Source organism: Thermobia domestica, chromosome 6, assembly GCF_964235325.1.
Source record: "Thermobia domestica chromosome 6, izTheDome1.hap1.1, whole genome shotgun sequence".
Lineage (NCBI taxonomy): Eukaryota > Metazoa > Arthropoda > Insecta > Zygentoma > Lepismatidae > Thermobia > Thermobia domestica.
In genome coordinates, this window is record NC_137459.1 from 22,007,360 (window position 1) to 22,027,832 (window position 20,473).

A 20,473-nucleotide genomic window follows, 5' to 3' on the forward strand; every position below is an offset into this window, starting at 1 on the left:
ATTTCTTAGAATTGACAGCCGTTGCACGAGCGGAATTCCTTGACCGATTTAAACAATTCTTTTTTTTTTTTTTTTAAATCATTATCAGTTTAAGTAAGATTCGACTAGAGGTATTCTATTTAAATACTAGCTGAAATACCCATTCTTCGCATGGGTCAGATAAAATATTTATGTAAACAAACTGAACAACGAAATAAAAAAAAATATCGGTTATTTTCTACTAGTTTTACATGCCTCGGAAAACGCCCGCTGAGAACCAATGGTTCGCAGCCGATGGAGGCTGTATTTGGAAGTCAACGCCTGTGGGAGTATCACAGTTCACTCAGCGACCGCGAAAACTATGAATTTGACAATAATATCGATCATTTTGGATTCTTTTTACATGTCTCAGTAACCTCCCCCTGGTGACTTCGGTCTCCATACAATGGTAGCTGAGTAGGAAGTCAACACCTCTGGGAGTATCAGAATTCATCTCAGCAACCGGGACACGAATATATGTGATTTTGGATTATTTTTACAGTTTCGGTATCCGCTGTCCGGTAACCCACGGCCCGCAGCCGAGTAGGGTGCATTTGGAAGTTAATGCGATCGGAGTTTCACCATTGATCGCAGCGACAGCGAAATCTATGAATTCGACACCAATATCTGTCATTTTCTACTACTTTTACATGTCACGGTACGCGATCCCTCTGAAACCCCCTGGCTCGAATTTTGAAAGAACGCTTCGTTTTGGTCTGAGGCCTGGACCAAGATACCTGCGACCAAAATTTGGTAACTCTCGGTCCACTTGTCTGGCCCGCAGGCCGCACAGAGACAGACAGACAGACGGACAAACACATAAACAAACTTTTTATTTTATTTATATTAGATTGACAAGTTGAGTATGATAAAAAGTATCGTAGAATGTAAAATTTTCCAAATTTGAGACCATATGTGCGACCGGAAGATTTAAACCGATTTTATTTCTTTCTCTTACTCCTTTTCAGTCTAAGCAAATTGCAACTTTTCCACGGTATTACGAGCGAAAAAAAAAATATTTTGTACTTTTTCGGCCCACCCTAGTATACAGTATCTCAAAAGCTCCATCACGTTAGATAATTCAAATTACTCTTCTGTATTGTGGGTTGCGTGCTGTTTAGTATGACTGAGAAACGGGCACTTCTGCTAGTAAATAAATAAATAAGGAGAACCATCACATAACTGGTGATTGTCAAATCCCGTGAGGAATGATTTCGAAACTACTTCTAAATACACATTCAGGAAAGAAGTATATTTTGGAGCTGGCAGTAAAATTTCCGTGTTAGCGAAGAGAAACTTATTCGTGATTCATGCAGAATGAATTGAAAACAAACTCGTGTGTCGAAGTAGTGTTTGAAGGAAGAGCAAAAGTAACCGCCATAATCAATCCAGCTTTTGTGCTACAAAGTTGTGTGAAGGACTAAAGTAATATTGAAATACAAAGAGGACCCTGATTCGTCTACAGGTAGAATGAGATATCGGTATTCTTTTACCCTTTGGAGGGCAGGTGGGCATTTGCCCTAATCCCCTATTCATTCTTTCCCTCATTCGACCTCACTTTCACTCATCCTTGCCAGTGAGTTTCTTCTCACCTAACATGTCAACCAATAGATTTCCAAGATATTTCAGGTAATTCCATTATAATTCAAAAGACCAATACATTTCAGGCAAAAATTCTCTTGTACGCCTTATATCTGAAGAACAACATATAATGTAGCCAAACCCAAACTATCACTTAACTCAGCATGATGTGCTTATTAGGTAAAAAAAAAAAAAAAAAAACGAAAACTCGATTTAGGGACTGTTCAAAAATGTTGTGGCTCTTGATACAAAAATGCATCAAACGATCCAATATAATTCAATCAAAACTTTTTTGTACGCCTTATATCTGGAGAACTACATATAGTGTAGCCAAGCTCAAACTATCACTTAACTCAGTATGATGTGCTTATTCCATAAAAAAAAAAAAAAACGAAAACTCGTTTTAGGGGTGTTCAAAAATTTTGTGGCCCCTGATCCAAAAACTAATTATTGGCCAAGATCACAATCTTTTGATCCATTTTTGGATCATTCCTAACATTCTTGTAAATTACATTCTATTGTTTTCTCTCCTACTATTCCCAGGATTTCTAATTGATTTTCCATTGGGCCCAGCTAATGATCTCTGCTCTTCTTTACACCCAAATTGTATAATATCGGGACATACCCTTTATTGAGTATTTTTTAATCTTTTGAAAAATGCTTTCGCAATATAAAATAATCATTTTATCAAAAATAAGTAAGTAATATTTTTATCGCATGAAAAAACAGGACCATTGCAATTTTTAACATTTATGATTCTCACATGTCTGCGAAAGACTCATCTAATAGCAAGCGTGAGAACTTTACCTTTTGATATCGAAAAAGATGAGGTGTTATTTTAGTATACAACAATAATTTCCCATCTTTTTTGAAAGATGATATGCTGTATTGAACGCTTAGGTTCTCGCGACACACTGGTTTGAAATGAAATGAAATCTTTGAATTTAACGTTGCACGATTGTAAAAATGAAATGAAATCTCTAGTTTTACCTCCCACGCTTATGCCGGTTAGGCTAAAGGAGACGGTGATGATGAGTGATGAATGAACTGGTGGAATGAAAAAAGTGGGAGGAAACGGGAGAACCCCGAGGAAACCCACGCACACGGTGTTTGCACACCACAAAAGTTCACTTGTCGGGGCTGGGATCGAACCCGGGACCCCAAGCACCAGAGGTGAACGCTCTACCACTGAGCCACCGCGGCCCCCCGTTGCACGATTGTGTCCTTTAGGCTAGGTAAGACGATGATTAAGGCAAGTGAATGATGATGAAAGAATTGGTGGAATAAAATATGGGAGTACCTCGAGAAAGCTCATAGACAATGCTGTCCATCACAAACTTACTTGGACGGGGATTGAACCAGGGAGCCCACACGTTAGAGGTAAGCGCTCTACCACTGAACCACCGCGCCCCTACCACACTTGTTCGATTTACCATTGTTAATAATATAAATTATAGTCCCATAAACATATAACATTCTATAAAATAGGGACTCTATATATTACTGAGCATGGTTTGAATGAGCTAGAGGTGTTTACTGCTACAGTATGTCTCAAAATTGATTTTAGCTAATTATTAAGTAGTTCATGACTTTTCTCATGCTGCAAAAATGTTGCTTCGTATTTTGAACAGAAGGTTGTATGGAAGAACAAATGAAGAAGTTGAGGGGGAACAGTTCGGGTTCAGGACAGGTAAGGGCACAAAAGATGCAAGTGGATTATTAACGGTGATCGGTGAAAGGTTTATAAAAAGAGAAAGAGGCATGTGTGGTATTTATTGACCTAGAAACGGCTTTTGACGGCGTGCATTGGAAATTGTTGTTGGAAGTTATACAGAAGGTTGGGTTGGATTGGAAAGATCGAAGACTCATAAAAAAATATATATATGAACCAACAAGTAAGTGTTAGGATAGGGGAGGAACGGACAGAGGGGAGTGCAATTGAAGAGGGAGTTCGACAGAGATGCTGTTTCTCGCCTACATTATTTAACATCTATCTAGAAGGGATAGTGAAAAAAGTCTACATAATGAAGACGACATTTCTGTAGGAGGTAGAATGGTTTGCAGATGATATGGCACTTGTTTCAGAATCCGAAGAAAAAACTAATAAGATGCTAGAAAACTTAAGGAGAGGCTATGAAGAATATGGGATGAATATAAATGTTAGAAAGAAGAAAGCTATGGTGATTGGAACGAAAGGGTTGATGTCAAATATTGAATTAGGAAGGGAGAAAATAGAAGAGGCGACGAGTTTTCGATACCTGGGTAGTATTATTAGTGGTGATATGAAGTGTGAACGTGAAATAAAAGCAAGGATAGGAATGGACAAAGAAACCTTTAGGAGAAAGAAAATACTATTTTGTGGCACCTTGAATAAAAAGTAGAGAAAAGGACTTATAAAATGCTTCCTGTAGAGTACTGTTCTGTATGGGTCAGGAACATGACATCGTCCCAAAAATGATGAAAAACGACTGGAAGTTTTCGAAATGTATGTGTGGAGAAGAATGGAAAAAAATAGTTGGGTGGAGCGGGAAACGAAAAAGAGGGTGTTAGAAATGGTGGAGGAAAGGAGAACAATTTTAAATCTTACTGAAAGGAGGAAGAGAAAGTGGTTGGGGCATTGACTAACAATAAGAAGGAACCATGTCATGAGGAACCATGACCTGCCAACAATGGCAGAATACCTATGATGATGATCATCAGCATCATGATTTTTAAAATTTTGAGACACACTCTATGGAATTGCGCGACACACCGGCTGGGAACCATTGTTATAAAGCCTCAAGAAAAACAATACCAGACTTTTAGAAAGTTAATTATAACGAACACTTCAATTCAACTTTGTAAAAAAATAAGAAAAGAAGGAAAGAAAAGCTACACCGGATTGAACTGAACACTTCCGCCTCATTTTCTGTGTAAAGTAAACATAAATGACAAAGTTGTAGAGTTGCAAAAGAAAATTTGTATGCATATAATTTTCCTGTTTTTTTTTTTCATGTGAAAACGTCTATATGCAAAAATATCATTAGTCCAAATGGAAAATTTACTTGCTTTTGCGCAGTTACTTGTGTACATTGAAAAGCTAGGGCAACGAACGCATAATGGATATCGATATTCTTGAAAACAAGAGTTTGTAATGAAACGCAGTAACATGAAAAATATTGATATGCTAACGCGTAATGTGTTATGATATACTCTGCGTTACACTGAAGTGTTCAGAAAATTCTAGGAAACGACTTCTCGCTGTTCTTTGTACTCTTCTTGAGGTTCTACCCACCATTTCTTTAAATTTTAGTCAGTAACTTGAAAGAAAAAAAGTTTGAAACCAGTTGAGAATTCTCAAAGAGCATTGCCAGAATGAACTTAAAAAGATTTAATTTTTCTATGTACTTTATTATTATACTCATTAAACAATCCTTGTAATATATCTATCCATTTATAATTTCGCTGAGTATTAAATCTTTTGCACATGTTTTGTTTAAGAGTTCTGCTAAAACGTTCGACAATATGTTATTTTACGGAGACACTTGCTCAAAATGGAGGGCTCAAAATTGAAAAATTCGCAAAATATCATTTTTCTATGACTTACGGTTCCCGAGATATGGCTTCTTAAATCCCCCGAAATCGGAACTTTTTTGGCCAATGTCTCGGGAACGGTAGGAGTGACGCGAAAAAATCCATTACTTTCTGAGATAGTTTTTGATGCTCTATCAAATGAAGAGCTCAAAATTCGCAAATAACACACACACACACACATACACACACACACACACACACACACACACACACACACATATATATATATATATATATATATATATATATATATATGCAGACATACAGAATTCAGTAACGAGTTTTTTTTTAATAAAAGAAACACTGACCAAAGCTTAAGACCCACTTTCCCACTTTATTTTAAATTACAATATGTAACATATCCTTCTTCAGACACTATCGTACACAAAAGAAAAAAATAAAATGAGTTTTTAAAGTTTGAAAATAGAAAGTAAGCCAAAATAGTTCCTTTATAATATCTTTCAAATCTAATAACTGTTTCCTTGTCGTAAATTTAGTTGCAAAGTTTGGGAGGCCATAGTTGTCAGGCACTTAAATATCTTAAATATACAGGGTGTCAACGAAATATACCGACAAACTCTAACAGATGATTTATCGCATCGAAATAAGAGAAAAAGCTCATATGGACCTGTGGGAAAAACTGCACAATTTCACAGCTGTTCAAAATCGTCGAAAAGCTAAATTTCAACACACTGTATTTCGGATTCGAGAAAAAATGGACTGGCAGTTCATATCGGTGTAAATGTAGTCGTACATATACAATCCAAAATGCATATTTCGTCATTGTGCAATGAATATGTAAGAGATTCTTAGACATGCTCTCAATATAATTCTGAGATATCCTCTGATTTCAAGGTGGGTCGAAAGTAGGCAAAAGACATCATTGAATACGGAATGCTTCGGCGAGAAGTAGGAACCGCTACGGACCAGCGTCACGGTTCATCCTGTTCAGAATAAAACGTTCTGCGATGTTGTTTCACGCATATAAAGGGTGTTCTATAAAGAATCCAACTTTCAGTGCATAATAACATACGAATTTATGATGAAATTACGTAATTTACATATTTTTGCAGCGTATGCTAAATGTGATGTATGCAATATGATATCACTGAAATGCCCTCTACGACTCTGTGATATCTTTTCGGCATACTAGCACCTCTAGTTCTGAAATTTCACGCTGAATCTTAGCCTTGAGCTCTGAAAGTGATCGTGATTCGTTGGCGTACACAAGAAATTTTGAAATACCTCTAGAGAAAGAAATCACATGGTGTCAAATCACAAGATCTGGGTGACCAATTCACGTCACCGTTGTGAGAAATTACCTGACCAGATAACCTCGCTCCTGACAAGTCCATACAGTTTCTTCTCGTACAGAAAACAGATGACGGTCACCGCTATTTAGCGCTACGTGACTACTAACCACAAAGGCACAAGATGAAAGTCGTTTAACGTCCAGTGTTACCACCTTACTAAAACGGAAATGGCGGGCATTTCAAAAGTTGCGTTCTTAATCGGTTATTCTTTACGTTAAAAAAAAGTGAAATATAAAATACATCACAGCACATGTTATTACAAACATAAAGAACCGTGGAGCTGGTGGTCTTTAACACTTCCCATTCCCGACAAACTATTTCCTGTGCGTCATTGTCACGGGCTGCCTTTTGCACACTTTAGATCCAATATGAAATCTGAGCATATATGAGAATATTGTTTAGGACATATCTGGAAATTATACACTGTTTAAAGTCGCATGCACATGCAGTCCATATTAATGAAATACGTATATATTTTTAAATTGTGTATGTATGACCTCTTTTACACTGATATAGACCTCAGGTCCATGGTTTCTCAAATTCGAAATAGTGCGTATTAAAATTTAGCAATTCGGCGATTTTATACAGCCCTAGCTCTGAAACTATGCACTTTCCCAATAGGTCAATATTAACTTTTTCTCTTCGTTTTAAGTGATGAATCACCACTTCCTATAGTTTACCGGTATTGATATGGCGGGCACAGTGCCTTAGTGTGTGCGGCCCCTGGTTCGATCCCCGGGTAAGTAAGTTTGTGGTGGACAACATAATGTCTGTTGGTTTTCTCCCGCATTCGCATTCCACCAATTCTTCCATCATCATTCATTTTCTTTAATCATCCGTCTTCATTTGCCTATAGGGCATTATCTTGGCACATTAAACTGAAATATTTCGTTTTTTTTTCTGTTTCCGAAATTATGACATAAAATTTGATGTTTAATAAATCGGAAAGCGTAAGACTACACAACATAATATTTTGTACATTTATTTAGCAAGTCAAAGTATATCATCGTGCCAAATTTGAACTTGATCGGACAATTTACATATATACGGGTTTTTGTTTCTGAATATATGACGCAAAATTTGATTACTCATATAACATGAGAACCGCAAGCTTGCACAGCATAACATTTTATACGTTTATACATATAACTGGTTACGTTTTACCACAAAGCCAGTGTTGTCTTTGGTTTTCATAGAAATGTCAAAATGAAATCCTTCAGTTTTACGTCCCACGAATATGCCGGATAGGCTAAAGGAGATGAGATGATGAGAAATGGATGAAATGGTGGAATAAAAAAGCGGGAGGAAACGGGAGTACTTCTAGAAAACTCACGCACACGGTGTTTGTCCACCACAAAGTCCACTTGGCAGGAATGTCAAATGAAAGGACGAAAATGGGTAGGATAATTTTGGGTAAGAAACATTTGTTTGGCCATGTTAAAATGTAGCAGTGTCAATTTTGAACTTGCTCTCCTGAGAAGTTGATGTTATAGTGAGCTGCGCCATGTTTATATTAAAGATAAAATTTAATTTAATCCCAAGTTGTTGAGAATGCAGTGCTCTTTTTAGGCGAGAAGTTCTTACCACTGTTTTCTGGATGCCGGGTCGTTTTGACCCAGGCTCTTTTGACGCAGTGCCTTGTTGACGCAGGGTCTGGGCTCTTCTCCCCTCATTCTTCTGTTCAGCTCCTTTTGACAGGGATTTCTAATGTTCAGAACTGTCATTTTACCTTCCCCTAGTGAGGATCCTTTCAGGGACACGAAGCGATTTTACAAAAAATAGTCGTAGTTGTTTAAATTTCACAAAATTAAAACACAAAATTCACAAAAGATTAGAAAGAAATTTACTATTAAGAATACATATATACCCAGGTATGATCTGTTTGTAACTAGAACACTTCAATGTCTCTCTTCTTCCAGTTGTCTTGTTACTCTACCAGAATCGAAGACAACATTAATTAAAATAAATGAAATGAAATCTATAAGTTTTACGTCCCACGATTATGCTGTATAAGCTAAAGGAGACGGTGATGATGACAAATGAATGAAATGTTGGAATGAAGAAAGTGGAAGGAAACGGGAGAATCCCGAGAAACCCCACGCACACGGTGTTTGTCCACCACAAAGCTCACTTGGTGCGAGCTGGGATCGAACCAAGGACCCCATGCACCGTCAATGCTCTACCACTGAGCAACCGCAGCCCATTAATTAAAAGAGATTTAGGTAGTTCTTAATACTTAGATTTTTTTTGAAACATATCTATCATTTTGGTTCATAATTTCTTACAACATGTCAATTTTATCGTCTGACGGAGGTTCTCAAAGAATATTTCAATTCAATGTTCCACAGTTATGCTCCGTTGCTAAGGGAGACGGTAATGATGAATGAAATAATGGAATCAAGAAAGTGAGAGGAAACGATATATCGCCGAGAAACCCACGCACACGGTCTTCGTCTACCACAATGTCTACTTGGCGCGAGCTGGCATTGAACCAAGGATCCAATGCAGGCACAGATCCAAGGGGGAGGGCTATAGAGGCTATAGGTCCCCCCTTGACGCTCAGGTATACACTGGATAAAATGTACTTCAATCCTAATTTATTTACATTGAATAAAGCGGTAAAATATGCTTTAGCCCCTCTCTTGATCATATCCTGAGTCCGCGACTGATCCCACGCATCAGAGGCGGATACTCTATCACTGAGCAATCATGGCCACAGGTTTCCAAAAAAATTTTACAAATTTTAGTTTTACGAGAAAGAACATTGTGGGTTTTTGGTTCTTCATTTGCTTTTAAAAAATTAAAATAAAAGTAATAAGTAAAATCGCAAGGATCGTTTTACTGTATGCGATGTATAGAACTTATCCAATGTTGAGCCTGGTTGACTTGCAGATAGATATTAGCTTGCTTACTATGCACATGAAATGTTTCCCTATACTTACCGTTGGTTTTATAGTTATTAGCCATTAAAGTTGTGGTTTAGAACTTAAAACTAAATTTTATATAAAAAAAGTCACTATTTGCCAGTGGCGGATCTAGCTCGGGGCCGCGGGCCTAGGCTTCCCCAGGTTTTTGAGTGACAAAAATAATTTAAGCTATTATTTATATATATTTGGAAGTTTATAGTGAACTCATGATATATCTATCATAGTCTGTGTTCAGGCAGCCCCCAGTTGTTCTTACCTTCTAGGTCCGCCACTGCTATTTGCTATTTTGAATAAGAATTAGGCAAAAACGATGTACTCTACAGAACATCAAGCGAGACAACAATGACATAAGCCCTTCACAGGGATTCGTGGTAAGGAGTTTCCTGTTTCATGACATCAATTGTTGGAATTTAAATTATTCTTATGGGAAAAATGCATGTTTTTTTTTTAACGACACATTTTCAGGTTCTGCAGATCGATTCTCTTCTTCATAAACAGTATGCGGAAATGAAAAGGAAAGTCGAGAACAAGTCAACAAACATATGAGGGGTTTGTTTTCAAACTCCATTTAACTAATTTTTAACGGTTTTCAGATCATGTGATATTTTGTGTTCCAAATAAGACTTTTTAAAAAAAAACGCTTTGGCATATTTTCTGTGTAACAATACATAATATATACAATTGAAAGATGTCCCATTAACAGAGGAACTATAGAAATATCAGTTTTTCGTTTCTCCAGTAAAAGTACAAAATAAAATCAGTTGAGAACGCTTTAAGAACATTGTCAGAACGAACGGAGAGATGGAGCGGGAAGGGTAACTGTGGTTGTTCCTATATGTAAAGATAAAGCTTTTTATTAGCACCTACTTCTCTTTCTCGCAAAAATTCACAAAATATCATATCCTCTGACTTACGGTTCCCGAGATGTGGCTCCTTGAATCTCCAGAAATATGCACTTTTTTGGCCAATATCTGGAGAACCGTAGCCAGTACTATTTAGTATTATTTAGTGGTTAATATTTAGTACCAAAATCTTCACCATTCTCTTAGGTATTGATCAGCATCAATATGATCTGTCTGTGACTTACGGTTCCCGAGACAGATCATATACGAATCTTCCAAAATCGGAACTATTTTTTGGTCAATATCTCGGGAACGGTAAGTCATAGAGAGATGATATTGGTGTTAATCAATACTTAAGAGGATGGTAAACATTTTGGAACCAATATTAGCTGGTGGCCACTTACCAACGGTTACTATTTGGCACCGAAATATTCACCGTCCTCTTAGGTATTGATCAACACCAATATCATCTCCCTATAGCTTAAGGTTCCTGAGATATGGCTCCTTAAAAATCCGAAATTCAGCCATTTTTTGGTCAATATCTCGGAAATGGTATGAGAGATGCGAGAAATTCCATCACTTTCTCAGATTGTTTTTGATGCTCTGTCGAATGGAGGGCTCAAAACTCAAAAAAAAAAAAACACACACAAATAACATGTACACGCACACGCAGACATAGATAATTCAGTAACGTACTTTTCAAGTTCATTGTAAATAAGTATTTTGTAAGTTTTGTTCAGAAACAAGTTTCTGATATGCTTTCTAACCCCCCCTTTTTTCTTTTTCTTTCTTTTTTTCTTTTTTTCTTTTTCTTTTTTTTTTTTTTTTGCAGACAACGGCTTTTGATTGTCCACCTTATATTTACGATTCTACAAAACTCACATCGGACAGTAATTTTAAGACCCAAGGTGTAGCTGAATTTCAAACAACACAAAGTGATAACACTTGAATTTGGTGAAATAATAAAGAGAATATTGTTTTTGTTTTTTCTGTATGCACCATTTTCATCACGTAGCACATTCAGTTACTTTACATGACTGAAAATCAATTATTTTCTACAGAAATAGCCCAAAAGAATATGAGAAATTTTATGAAAAGGAAGAAAGCTGTTGGAATCGCGTGAGAATGAGATGCTTAATAAATGATAGCAGTAAACCTTCAGAAAAAAAAATGTCAGACGACCTCAAGAAAAGAAATAAAATCTGAAGTCCGATAGTTATGAAAAACTAAGAAATTAAATCAAGAGTACTCTGTATTAAAACAAAATGCAAATAAAAATAAATATAGTGTATTATGTCTATAGTTTTGTTTCTGAAATAAGGCACTTAGAATACGAGAACGGAACTGTAAATATTGTATAAGAATGCCAAAGTTTACGACCTGTCTTTCAACTAAGAAGGTCAGCGGGCGATAGAACATTTACCAGTGATATTTTTCATCAGTAAGGAAAGGAAATAAGTTTCCTTATATTAATCCCCAATACTAGGTTTGTTATTAATAATTGTTCTAGTTTAATGTTCGTTCTAGTTCATTTATCTAATGTAGGTCCAGGAAGCTAGTAGAGAAGGGGTATGGCAGTCAGTTCTTTTCCTTTTGGCTTAACCTTAGAATGCATGATATGGATTGTTGGATTTTCCGAGACGGATCCAGTTTCTGCGATATCCATCGTAATATTGCCCTCCAACCTAGAACAATCTACCTAATTCGTTTCGTTTTCGTTCCTAAGTCGTTTTCTGATTGGACTTCCAGTTAAAACTTTGAAAGCGTTTCTACTTTCTTCCATTCTGACTACATGATCTGCCTACCTGAGGCTTCTAGACTTGATCACCCTAATAATATCTGGTAAAGGGTATAAATTATGTAGTTTCTCGTTAGGAAGTTTCAGCCATCCCTCATTACCGTTCCTCTTGGGTCAGAACATTCGCCTCAAGATTTTATTCTTAAGTACTTCCAGTCTGCGTTCACGGAATCCTTGCTCCAGACTCCAGATCAAGACGAAGCGTTTTTGTCAAAATTCGAACCAGGGGGCGTCTCAGGGGGGCGTTTACCGAGACATGTAAAAGTAGTAGAAAATGACCGATATGAGCGCTGAATTCATAGTTTTCGCCGTCGCTGAAATCAATGGTGAAACTCCGATACCATTAACTTTCTAATTCACCCTATTCGGCTCCGGGCCGGGGGTCACCGGGGGAGGGGGATACCGAGACATGTAAAAATAATCCAAAATTACCGATATTAGTGTCAAATCCATAGTTTTCGCGGTCTCTGAGATCAATGGTGACACTTCCATTAGCAATGGCTTGCGAATTCAGCTACCATTGTATACGGGTCGGGAGTGAGCGGGGCGGGGAGATACCGAGACATGTAAAAATAATCCAAAATGACAGATATTAGTGTCATATCCATAGTTTTTGCGGTCACCGAAATTAATGGTAATACTTCCAGAGGCGTTGACTTCCAAATACTGCCCCATTCAAAGAATGGGTATATTCACCTAGATTCCAATATGAGAACGTCATTATTGAATGTATAATTAACATTCATTAATCTTGAGTGAATATACAAGTATGTTAAGTTAAACAAACCTAGTCTATTAGAACTTTACATAATAAATCACCGATCAGTGACATATCTACACAATACTATAGCGCAAGAAAATCGTGACACAAAAGTAACATGCAAATGCCTTGTAATCTTCTGTTACGCTATCGACAAGTGCCATACCTCCAAATATCATTTACTAGCGAAATACATTCTTCGTGAGGCTACTGTGCACACATTTCACATCGTATGCACTTCTCTTCATTAACGTCGTTGTGAGTACTTCCTCTCACAGAACAAGCACTCTGCATCACCATTTTTGCCCGGAAAGCTTGCCAGAGAAATATGTAATTCGATTTTTTTTATTTCTATGAAAACTTTATGTTGAAGCCAAGACATTAAAGTATGTTGTCCAAAGTTTTGAATCAAAAACTTTTAGAAATGGAAGAGTGATTTTTTTATGTGATCATTAGTTGTTCAGTCTTTTTAGAAATATTTGAATGCTCCTTGGGAATCTCTATACTGAGATAATCGTTTTTCTACGGGGATGCTGGTTGAACAGGTGTTTGACTACAGAGTAATTTGAAGTTAAATAAATAATTACATTCTTCCTTTTCTTAACTAATCCTTTTTTCTGTTAGCTGTAGTCGGCTTTTTGGATCGCTGTCCTCCATCTGTTTCTATCTTGTGTCATATCCGTTGCGACATCACATTGTACCATATCGTTCTTCACACCGTATCGTTTGTTTCCCATTCAACTCTATAGCATCCACTCGGTGAGATACGTATCCCAAAGGTCTTTTTCTAACATGTTGAAACCTTAATGACATTGCGCTCTTTCAAAAAGTATGAAGAGGAAATGAAGACGGAAAATTAGTATAAGGAGATGAAGGCAGATAATTATTGTAAGAAAATAAAGACGGATAATTAGTGTAAGGAAATGAAGGAAATAAAGACGGGTAATTAATGTAAGGAATTTGATTTGATTTGATTTTTAGTTTAGGGCCCCTTTCAGCGGTGAGGCTATAGAGGAAGTGGACCTACAGCTTAACATACAATCCGAACCACATGAGCTCTCGCTAGGAATCGAGCCCGGGTCTTCCACGTTAATGATGCGTACGCTAACCGCTTAGCCACGAGATAACTCAATGTAACACAATGAAGGAAATGACGGATAATTAATGTAAGGAAATTAAGGAAGTAAAGACGGATAATTAATGTAAGGAAATGATGACGGGCAATTAATGTAAGGAAATGATGACGGATAATTAATGTAAGGAAATGATGACGGATAATTAATGTAAGGAAATGAGGATGGATAATTAATGTGTGGAAATGATGACGGATAATTAATGTAAGGAAATGAGGATGGATAATTAATGTGTGGAAATGAAGACGGATAATTAATGTAAGGAAATGAGAATGCATAATTACTGTGAGGAAATGAAGACGGATAATTAGTGTAAGGAAATGAAGATGGAAAAATTGTAGAAATGAAGGGAAGAGTGAGAAAACGTATAATATTATCCAACACAAACACATAATCATATTTCCTGTGACCGAACCCGAGATTCAGACTAAAATTTTGCACCTCAACATTCATTCGTAGAGAATGGAGTATTTTGAACATAACACTGTAATCATTTTACTGCAATATTAGCCATTACACTTACCTTACAAACCCTACGGAGACTGTTTCTTCCACAACCTGATTTTTGGCAAGTCTTCTGGGAGCTGACCACTTCTCTTTAGGAACGATATACACGTGTAATTCGACCAGCTGAAAAGATGAAATACCAATCGAATTTATTAGGAAGCAATTGACAGTTATTGCAACAGAGCAGTTAAATTTGAACACAAAAATAATTGGCTGGATCATTAAAGAAAGAAATAACAGCTAATTTTAATTTTGTTATAAATACTTTCGCAGAAACAGTATGAAACTTCTTTTAGGGTGCACTATACTCTTGCCACTTTTGTGAAAGTGTAATTATTGTGTCTGAAAGTATGTAGAAATAACATCAAGCTTTTTGTTCGTTTAGAGATATGTGTTAAGACAGGGAAACCTTGTTATTTACGTAATAATGTGACTTTGTAATAATATATGTGAAGAACTAATTATAAATGGGAAAACGAGGGTTATTAATTACCGGTGAGTTATTAATTCAGCAGTAGAGCCCTTCCGTTTTTGTGCAGAGGCACCTGACTCGACCTTTGGCTCTGTGAGTTTGGGCTTTCTCTCGGACTTCTTCAGTTTTCTCCCTCTTCTTTCTTCAACCAATTTTTGCATCTACATTCACTTATATTTAATATTGGACTATGCTAGCCTAAATGCATGATTGTGAGGTGCTAATGTTCAAATTAAATTTAATTTCATAACAAAAAAATATCTAAGAAAGGTTTAAATCTAATCTAATACAAATTTTGAGACACTTGTGTCTTTTATACAGTGTTTACTATTGTCAATAAGTCTCGTGCATTTAACTATAAAACACGTGAACCAATATCATTGCTTACTACGTAAAGTCGTTAGCAAAAGTTACTGCTGCAGCATACCTGTTCCTTTGTCAGTTAGTCCTCGGAATTAATATATCCATTCAACAGGTTAGTTTGTCTTTGTGGACCAACAGAAATAGTTCTTAAACTCATGTTTTCGTTCTAAAATTATTGAGAAAATAAAAAAAAATCTATATGAATGAAATCTTTTAGTTTTACGTCCCACGGTTATGCCGCTTAGGCTAAAGGAGACGGTGAAGATAAGAAATGAATGCAATGGTGGAATGAAAGAAGTGGGAGGAAACGGGAGAACCCCGAGAAAACCCACGAACGCGATATTTGACCACCACAAAGTCCACACGGCGCGAGCTGGGATCAAACCAGAGGTGAACGCTCTACCACTGAGCCACCGCGCCCCCCCAAAATCTATATAGTAATAGGCATAATAGTGACGATGACGCTGTCGACTCCGGTAGAAACAAAAGCTTTACAGCTTCGCTGCATGGTGTCGCTATTGTTGGCAGTAAACATAAATGACCCAGAGCTGTTTCGCGTAGTGGATTGGATATGAGTTTAGCGTCCTGTTCAGCAGTGAGGCTATGTAAGACGTGGACATATAGCTTAACGTGGGATCCGAAACACGAGTGCTCCCAGCGAGAATTGCTGCATGCTGTCCTTAGTAAAGTCTGTGACAAACATCCTGGCACTTCAGTTAAACGAATAAAACGCAAGTTGTGACGCGACGTTGTCGAATGAGTCGCGATCTTTGCTTTAACAAGGGAGACAAATGAATGCTAAGAAATTATTCAAATAATATTCAATCTTTTTTTTTCAAATATTTAGGTCACTCATCTCTGCTTGTGCCTTTCCCTGGAAATGTTAAAAGGCCTCTTCCTCTTTCCATGTTCATGAAGGCATTTAAAATGTATTCAACATAGAAAACATTCTTTGAATTTTGTAAGTTCCATCTAGATAGTCACTACTTGCTCAAAATTATACAAATTTGCACATTTATTATTATTATTATTATTATTATTATTATTATTATTATTATTATTATTATTATTATTATTATTATTATTATTATTATTATTATTATTACTTGAATCTAGGTCATTTTCGTCGCAAGATAGGTTTCAATTAAACTTGTAACATGCTCACTACTTTTGAAAAATGCTTAAATTTTTGACAATTTTTGAGTTGTTTGTTCCTCTTCTCGAATTAAATTGCGTTTGACGAGCGAATTAATTAAAGCATTTTACTGAATTGTTACACACAACAATGAAATTGAAACAATTGTATTCACACTGATTAACATTGTGGCAGAGAAGCAACAAATTTTATTCTAGCAGCTACTATGTCACTTCTCTTCATTAAAAATTTTCATCCATCATTTGTTCTTCTGTACCGAAAGCTTAAATTAAAAAAAAAAAAATCTAACCATAGATCTCGAAGAATCACTGTAGTTAATTATTTCATGCATAGCCTTACTCAAGTTTTTAGCCGTCGGATATTGTCCACTATCATTCATATCGAAAATTGGACGTCCCAACAAACTTTGTTCCAAGTCATCAAGGTACGTCATACGTTTGAGAATTTTTCCCTGGAATGGGAAACTAGATTCACCATGTATCTCCATCGATGTTTTTCCTTCAGCACAAATGCGAACTACTATACGAAGGCTAATATTATAGCCATAATCAGTAAATTCCTGACACTTTGCAAAATGATGATCACGATACTCTGTTCGATAACTCAGAGAAAGTCCCAAAAGCCCGCATCGGGTTTGATTACTATGGCCGCCATATTGAATAGTCTATTTCCAACGCCAAAAGTTTCGTGGAAACCATAGCATTCACTTTAACTGACCATAATATAGTTGTAAACACATCAGAGATATAAACCATACCTCATTAAAAAGATACTTAATTTGTGTTCTAATTGTGAAAATATTGAGGAAATTTGCATTTTCCCAAAAGGGAGGAAAGGGAAATTCTACAAAATTTCTCAAAACAGAAGTGAAAAATTGAGTTTTGGGATTTTTATTACAACATTGTAGGGAGAAGAAACAAACAAACAAAAGCAATTCGAAAACTTCTCTAAAATGATAATGATACTCTATTCAGTAACTCAGAGAAAGTCCAAAAAATCTCACATCAGGTTTCGTCGCTATGGCCGCCATATTGGGTAGCCTTTCCAACGCCAAAAGTTTTCGTGGAAACCATAGCACTCATTTTAACTGCCTATAATGCAGGTTGTAGACACAGCAGAGATATGAACCATACCTCGTTGAAAAGATATTTAATTAGTTATTTTTATTGTCTAAAAATTGAGGCAATTTTCACTTTTCCTAGAGGGAAATGGGAAATTTCTCAAACTTTCTCAGAACAGAAGTGATTTTTTTATCCTTATTACAATATTGTAGAGAGAGGAAACATAAAATATATGCAAATTGTTGGCTAAACCTTTCTCAGTAAAACGTTAAAAGTACACAATATTAACACCGTCTAAAGCTGGGATTTTAAACTTAGATTCATGTAATGCGTTAAATTCCGTCTTGTTCACATATTGTAAAATTTTCACTTGTGCATCCATAAATTTTGAGTGAAGTTATCAATGGATAGGTATTTGAAAAGGCTTCAATATCTCTTACAAATCCCGATGTAGACTGTTTTTGAGAAGAGGAAAAAGGAAAAAAATCCCAAAATTTGAGGGATTTTTGAAAGAAAAAAATGCTCTATCCTTAGCAAGCCAGATTAGTCGAAGGAATCTGACGTGAGAAATTAGGCATATATACAAAATTGTTGAAAAAAGTAATGTTTAGTAACGTATAAGAATTCGTAATGTTTGAACTAGGAAAAGGCCTAAGAAGTATTTTTTTTAAAATTATGTAAATGTTTCAAACTTAGATAATTTTGATTTGAAAGTAACTTACGTTTACTTGAATCTATTCCAGACGAGGGTGTTTGACACCTTGGAATATCTCTTCTTCGGTATCCTTTTCAAGAACTAGCAATTCTCCATCCACATCCACTTCATCTTCTATGTTCCTGTTGGTACGTCCATGCCATACGCAGTACATACACATGGTTGAGCATTTTAACATACCTCTCCGGTACTCAGAACTTCCTTCACAGTCATCGGTGCAGGAACAAGAGATAAGATGTGGTAAGTCTTCAGCAGCAGCAGACTTCGAAGTTGGTATGGGATGTCGATAACTATTGACTAAATGCAAACCGTAGTGTAAAGTGTCCACGTTAACACCACGCCATTGCTGCACTTGATAAAAGACTCAGAATAAATTCTCACGAGCGGCTCCTGTTGTAGGAGAAAGTACAGCTAATTGTAAGTTAAACTGCAAATGTACAGGCTGTTTGGCAATTGTTTTCTCATATATTTGGTAACATAAAATGTCCAAGTTCCCGACATCTTTTGACCGGGATACGGACAAAATCTCGCGGCCGAAACATCGCCGCCCAAAATCTCGCCGGCCAAAACCTCGCGGGACAAAATCTCGCCGAGCCAAAACCTCGCGTGGCCAAAACCTCGCCGCCCAAAACCTCGCGTGGCCAAAACCACGCCGCCCAAAACCTCGCGGGACAAAATCTTGCCGGGCCAAAACCTCGCCGCGAATGAAACTTTTCTTTAAAATTTACCCAATTCTTAATATGCAATTCCACATTACAAATAATAATAATAATAATAATAATAATAATAATAATAATAATAATAATAATAATAATAATAATAATAATAATATACAAAACATCGTGTGCGTGGGCTTTCTCGAGTTATTCCCGTTTCCTCCCACTTTCTTTATTCGATCATTTCCTTCATCCTGGTCATCTACGTCTCCTTTAACCTACAGGACATAATCAAGGGACGTCGTAAAAACTCATATATTATTTCATACTTTCATAAATATTATTAGATTTTTTTATAATTTTAAGTTTTTGGATGTTCCAAAGTTCACGAAACTATCCCCGTTAGTTGTCATTATTTTCCTTATGCAGACTTTCTTTCCCTATAACCAGTTTAAAAACATACTGTCGCCCTACCTTCACATTGAAATCCTCTAATACAGAAATAGAATTTTCATATGGTATCGCGGGACTTGGTCAGATACCCGTGATACTTCTTCTGAAACAGCGCCTTTTATACTTTCATTCTTATCATCTGTTGGAACATTTACATTTTGGTCAGGCGAGATTTTGGGTATGACGAGATTTTGTCCCGCGAGGTTTTGGGCGGCGAAGTTTTGGCCAGGCAAGGTTTCGGCCCGGCGAGATTTTGGGCCCCGAGGTTTTGGGCCCGCGAGATTTTGGCCCACGACGTTTTGGGCGGCGAGGTTTTGGCCAGGCGAGATTTTGTCCCGCGAGGTTTTGGGCGGCGAGGTTTCGGCCCGGCGAGATTTTGTCCCGCGAGGTTTTGGGAGGCGAGGTTTTGGCCAGGCGACGTTTTGGTCCGCGAGGTTGTCGCCACGAGGTTCTGTACCCAAACCCTTTTGACCCATACAGTGACAGAAAGAAAGATTCACCAGCTTAAGTCATAGTTTCAGCTGACACTGAAAAATTATTAAAAATACTTAGTTTCTCTCTAGGTTTCTTGTTACTCTAACTTTTTGTAAGCAGAGCGTTTGCCTTTTCGATAAATTGACGAAACTGAATCGCATCCTGTGAAGCCGTTTGCAATTAGAAGAAAATCCTTCATAACATCTTGAATAGTTCTTATATGGTGAATCTTGTCTGGGGAAGTCTTCGGTCCTGGCATCATCATTTTCAGAGATGTGTCTGCTAGAGGAAAGGCAACTAGAAGAACTAATAAATCTGTGCCTTCACCAATCAAAATAACTCTAAAGCCTTTCTTGGCCTCTATAATAGCCGTGGTTGCAATCAGCATATCAACATTTGCGTTGTCCTGGAGTACATTGCATCCTGATTTCTGGAGATGCTTACTCCAAAGATGGCTGAATCTAATTTTGTTGTGATTTAGGAGAAATTCAGTCTGCCCTACAGTAACAGTAATATTATCTTCTAATTCTATGTCTATATGGCAAGTCTTTCCTGCACGTCGCAGATGCTCCTCATCTTTTGTCCTTATACCTTCGTTATTTCCATTAAAAACGATGAGAGTTTTTTCGTGATTTGTAACATCGTATGCAGTATATTGCTGACATATTTCT

At 36.9% G+C, this 20,473-nt stretch overlaps 1 protein-coding gene across 2 annotated transcripts in view; it reads right to left on the minus strand.

Moving 5' to 3' along the window:
• Positions 1-20,473, minus strand: part of LOC145687880 (spermatogenesis-associated protein 1-like) — a 239,458-nt gene that overhangs the window by 158,977 nt on the left and 60,008 nt on the right. For both annotated transcript variants that reach the window (XM_081761394.1, XM_081761395.1), the window contains one exon: positions 14,469-14,575. In XM_081761394.1, coding sequence (XP_081617520.1) covers positions 14,469-14,575 — 107 coding nt within the window. The remainder of the gene's footprint in view (positions 1-14,468; positions 14,576-20,473) is intronic.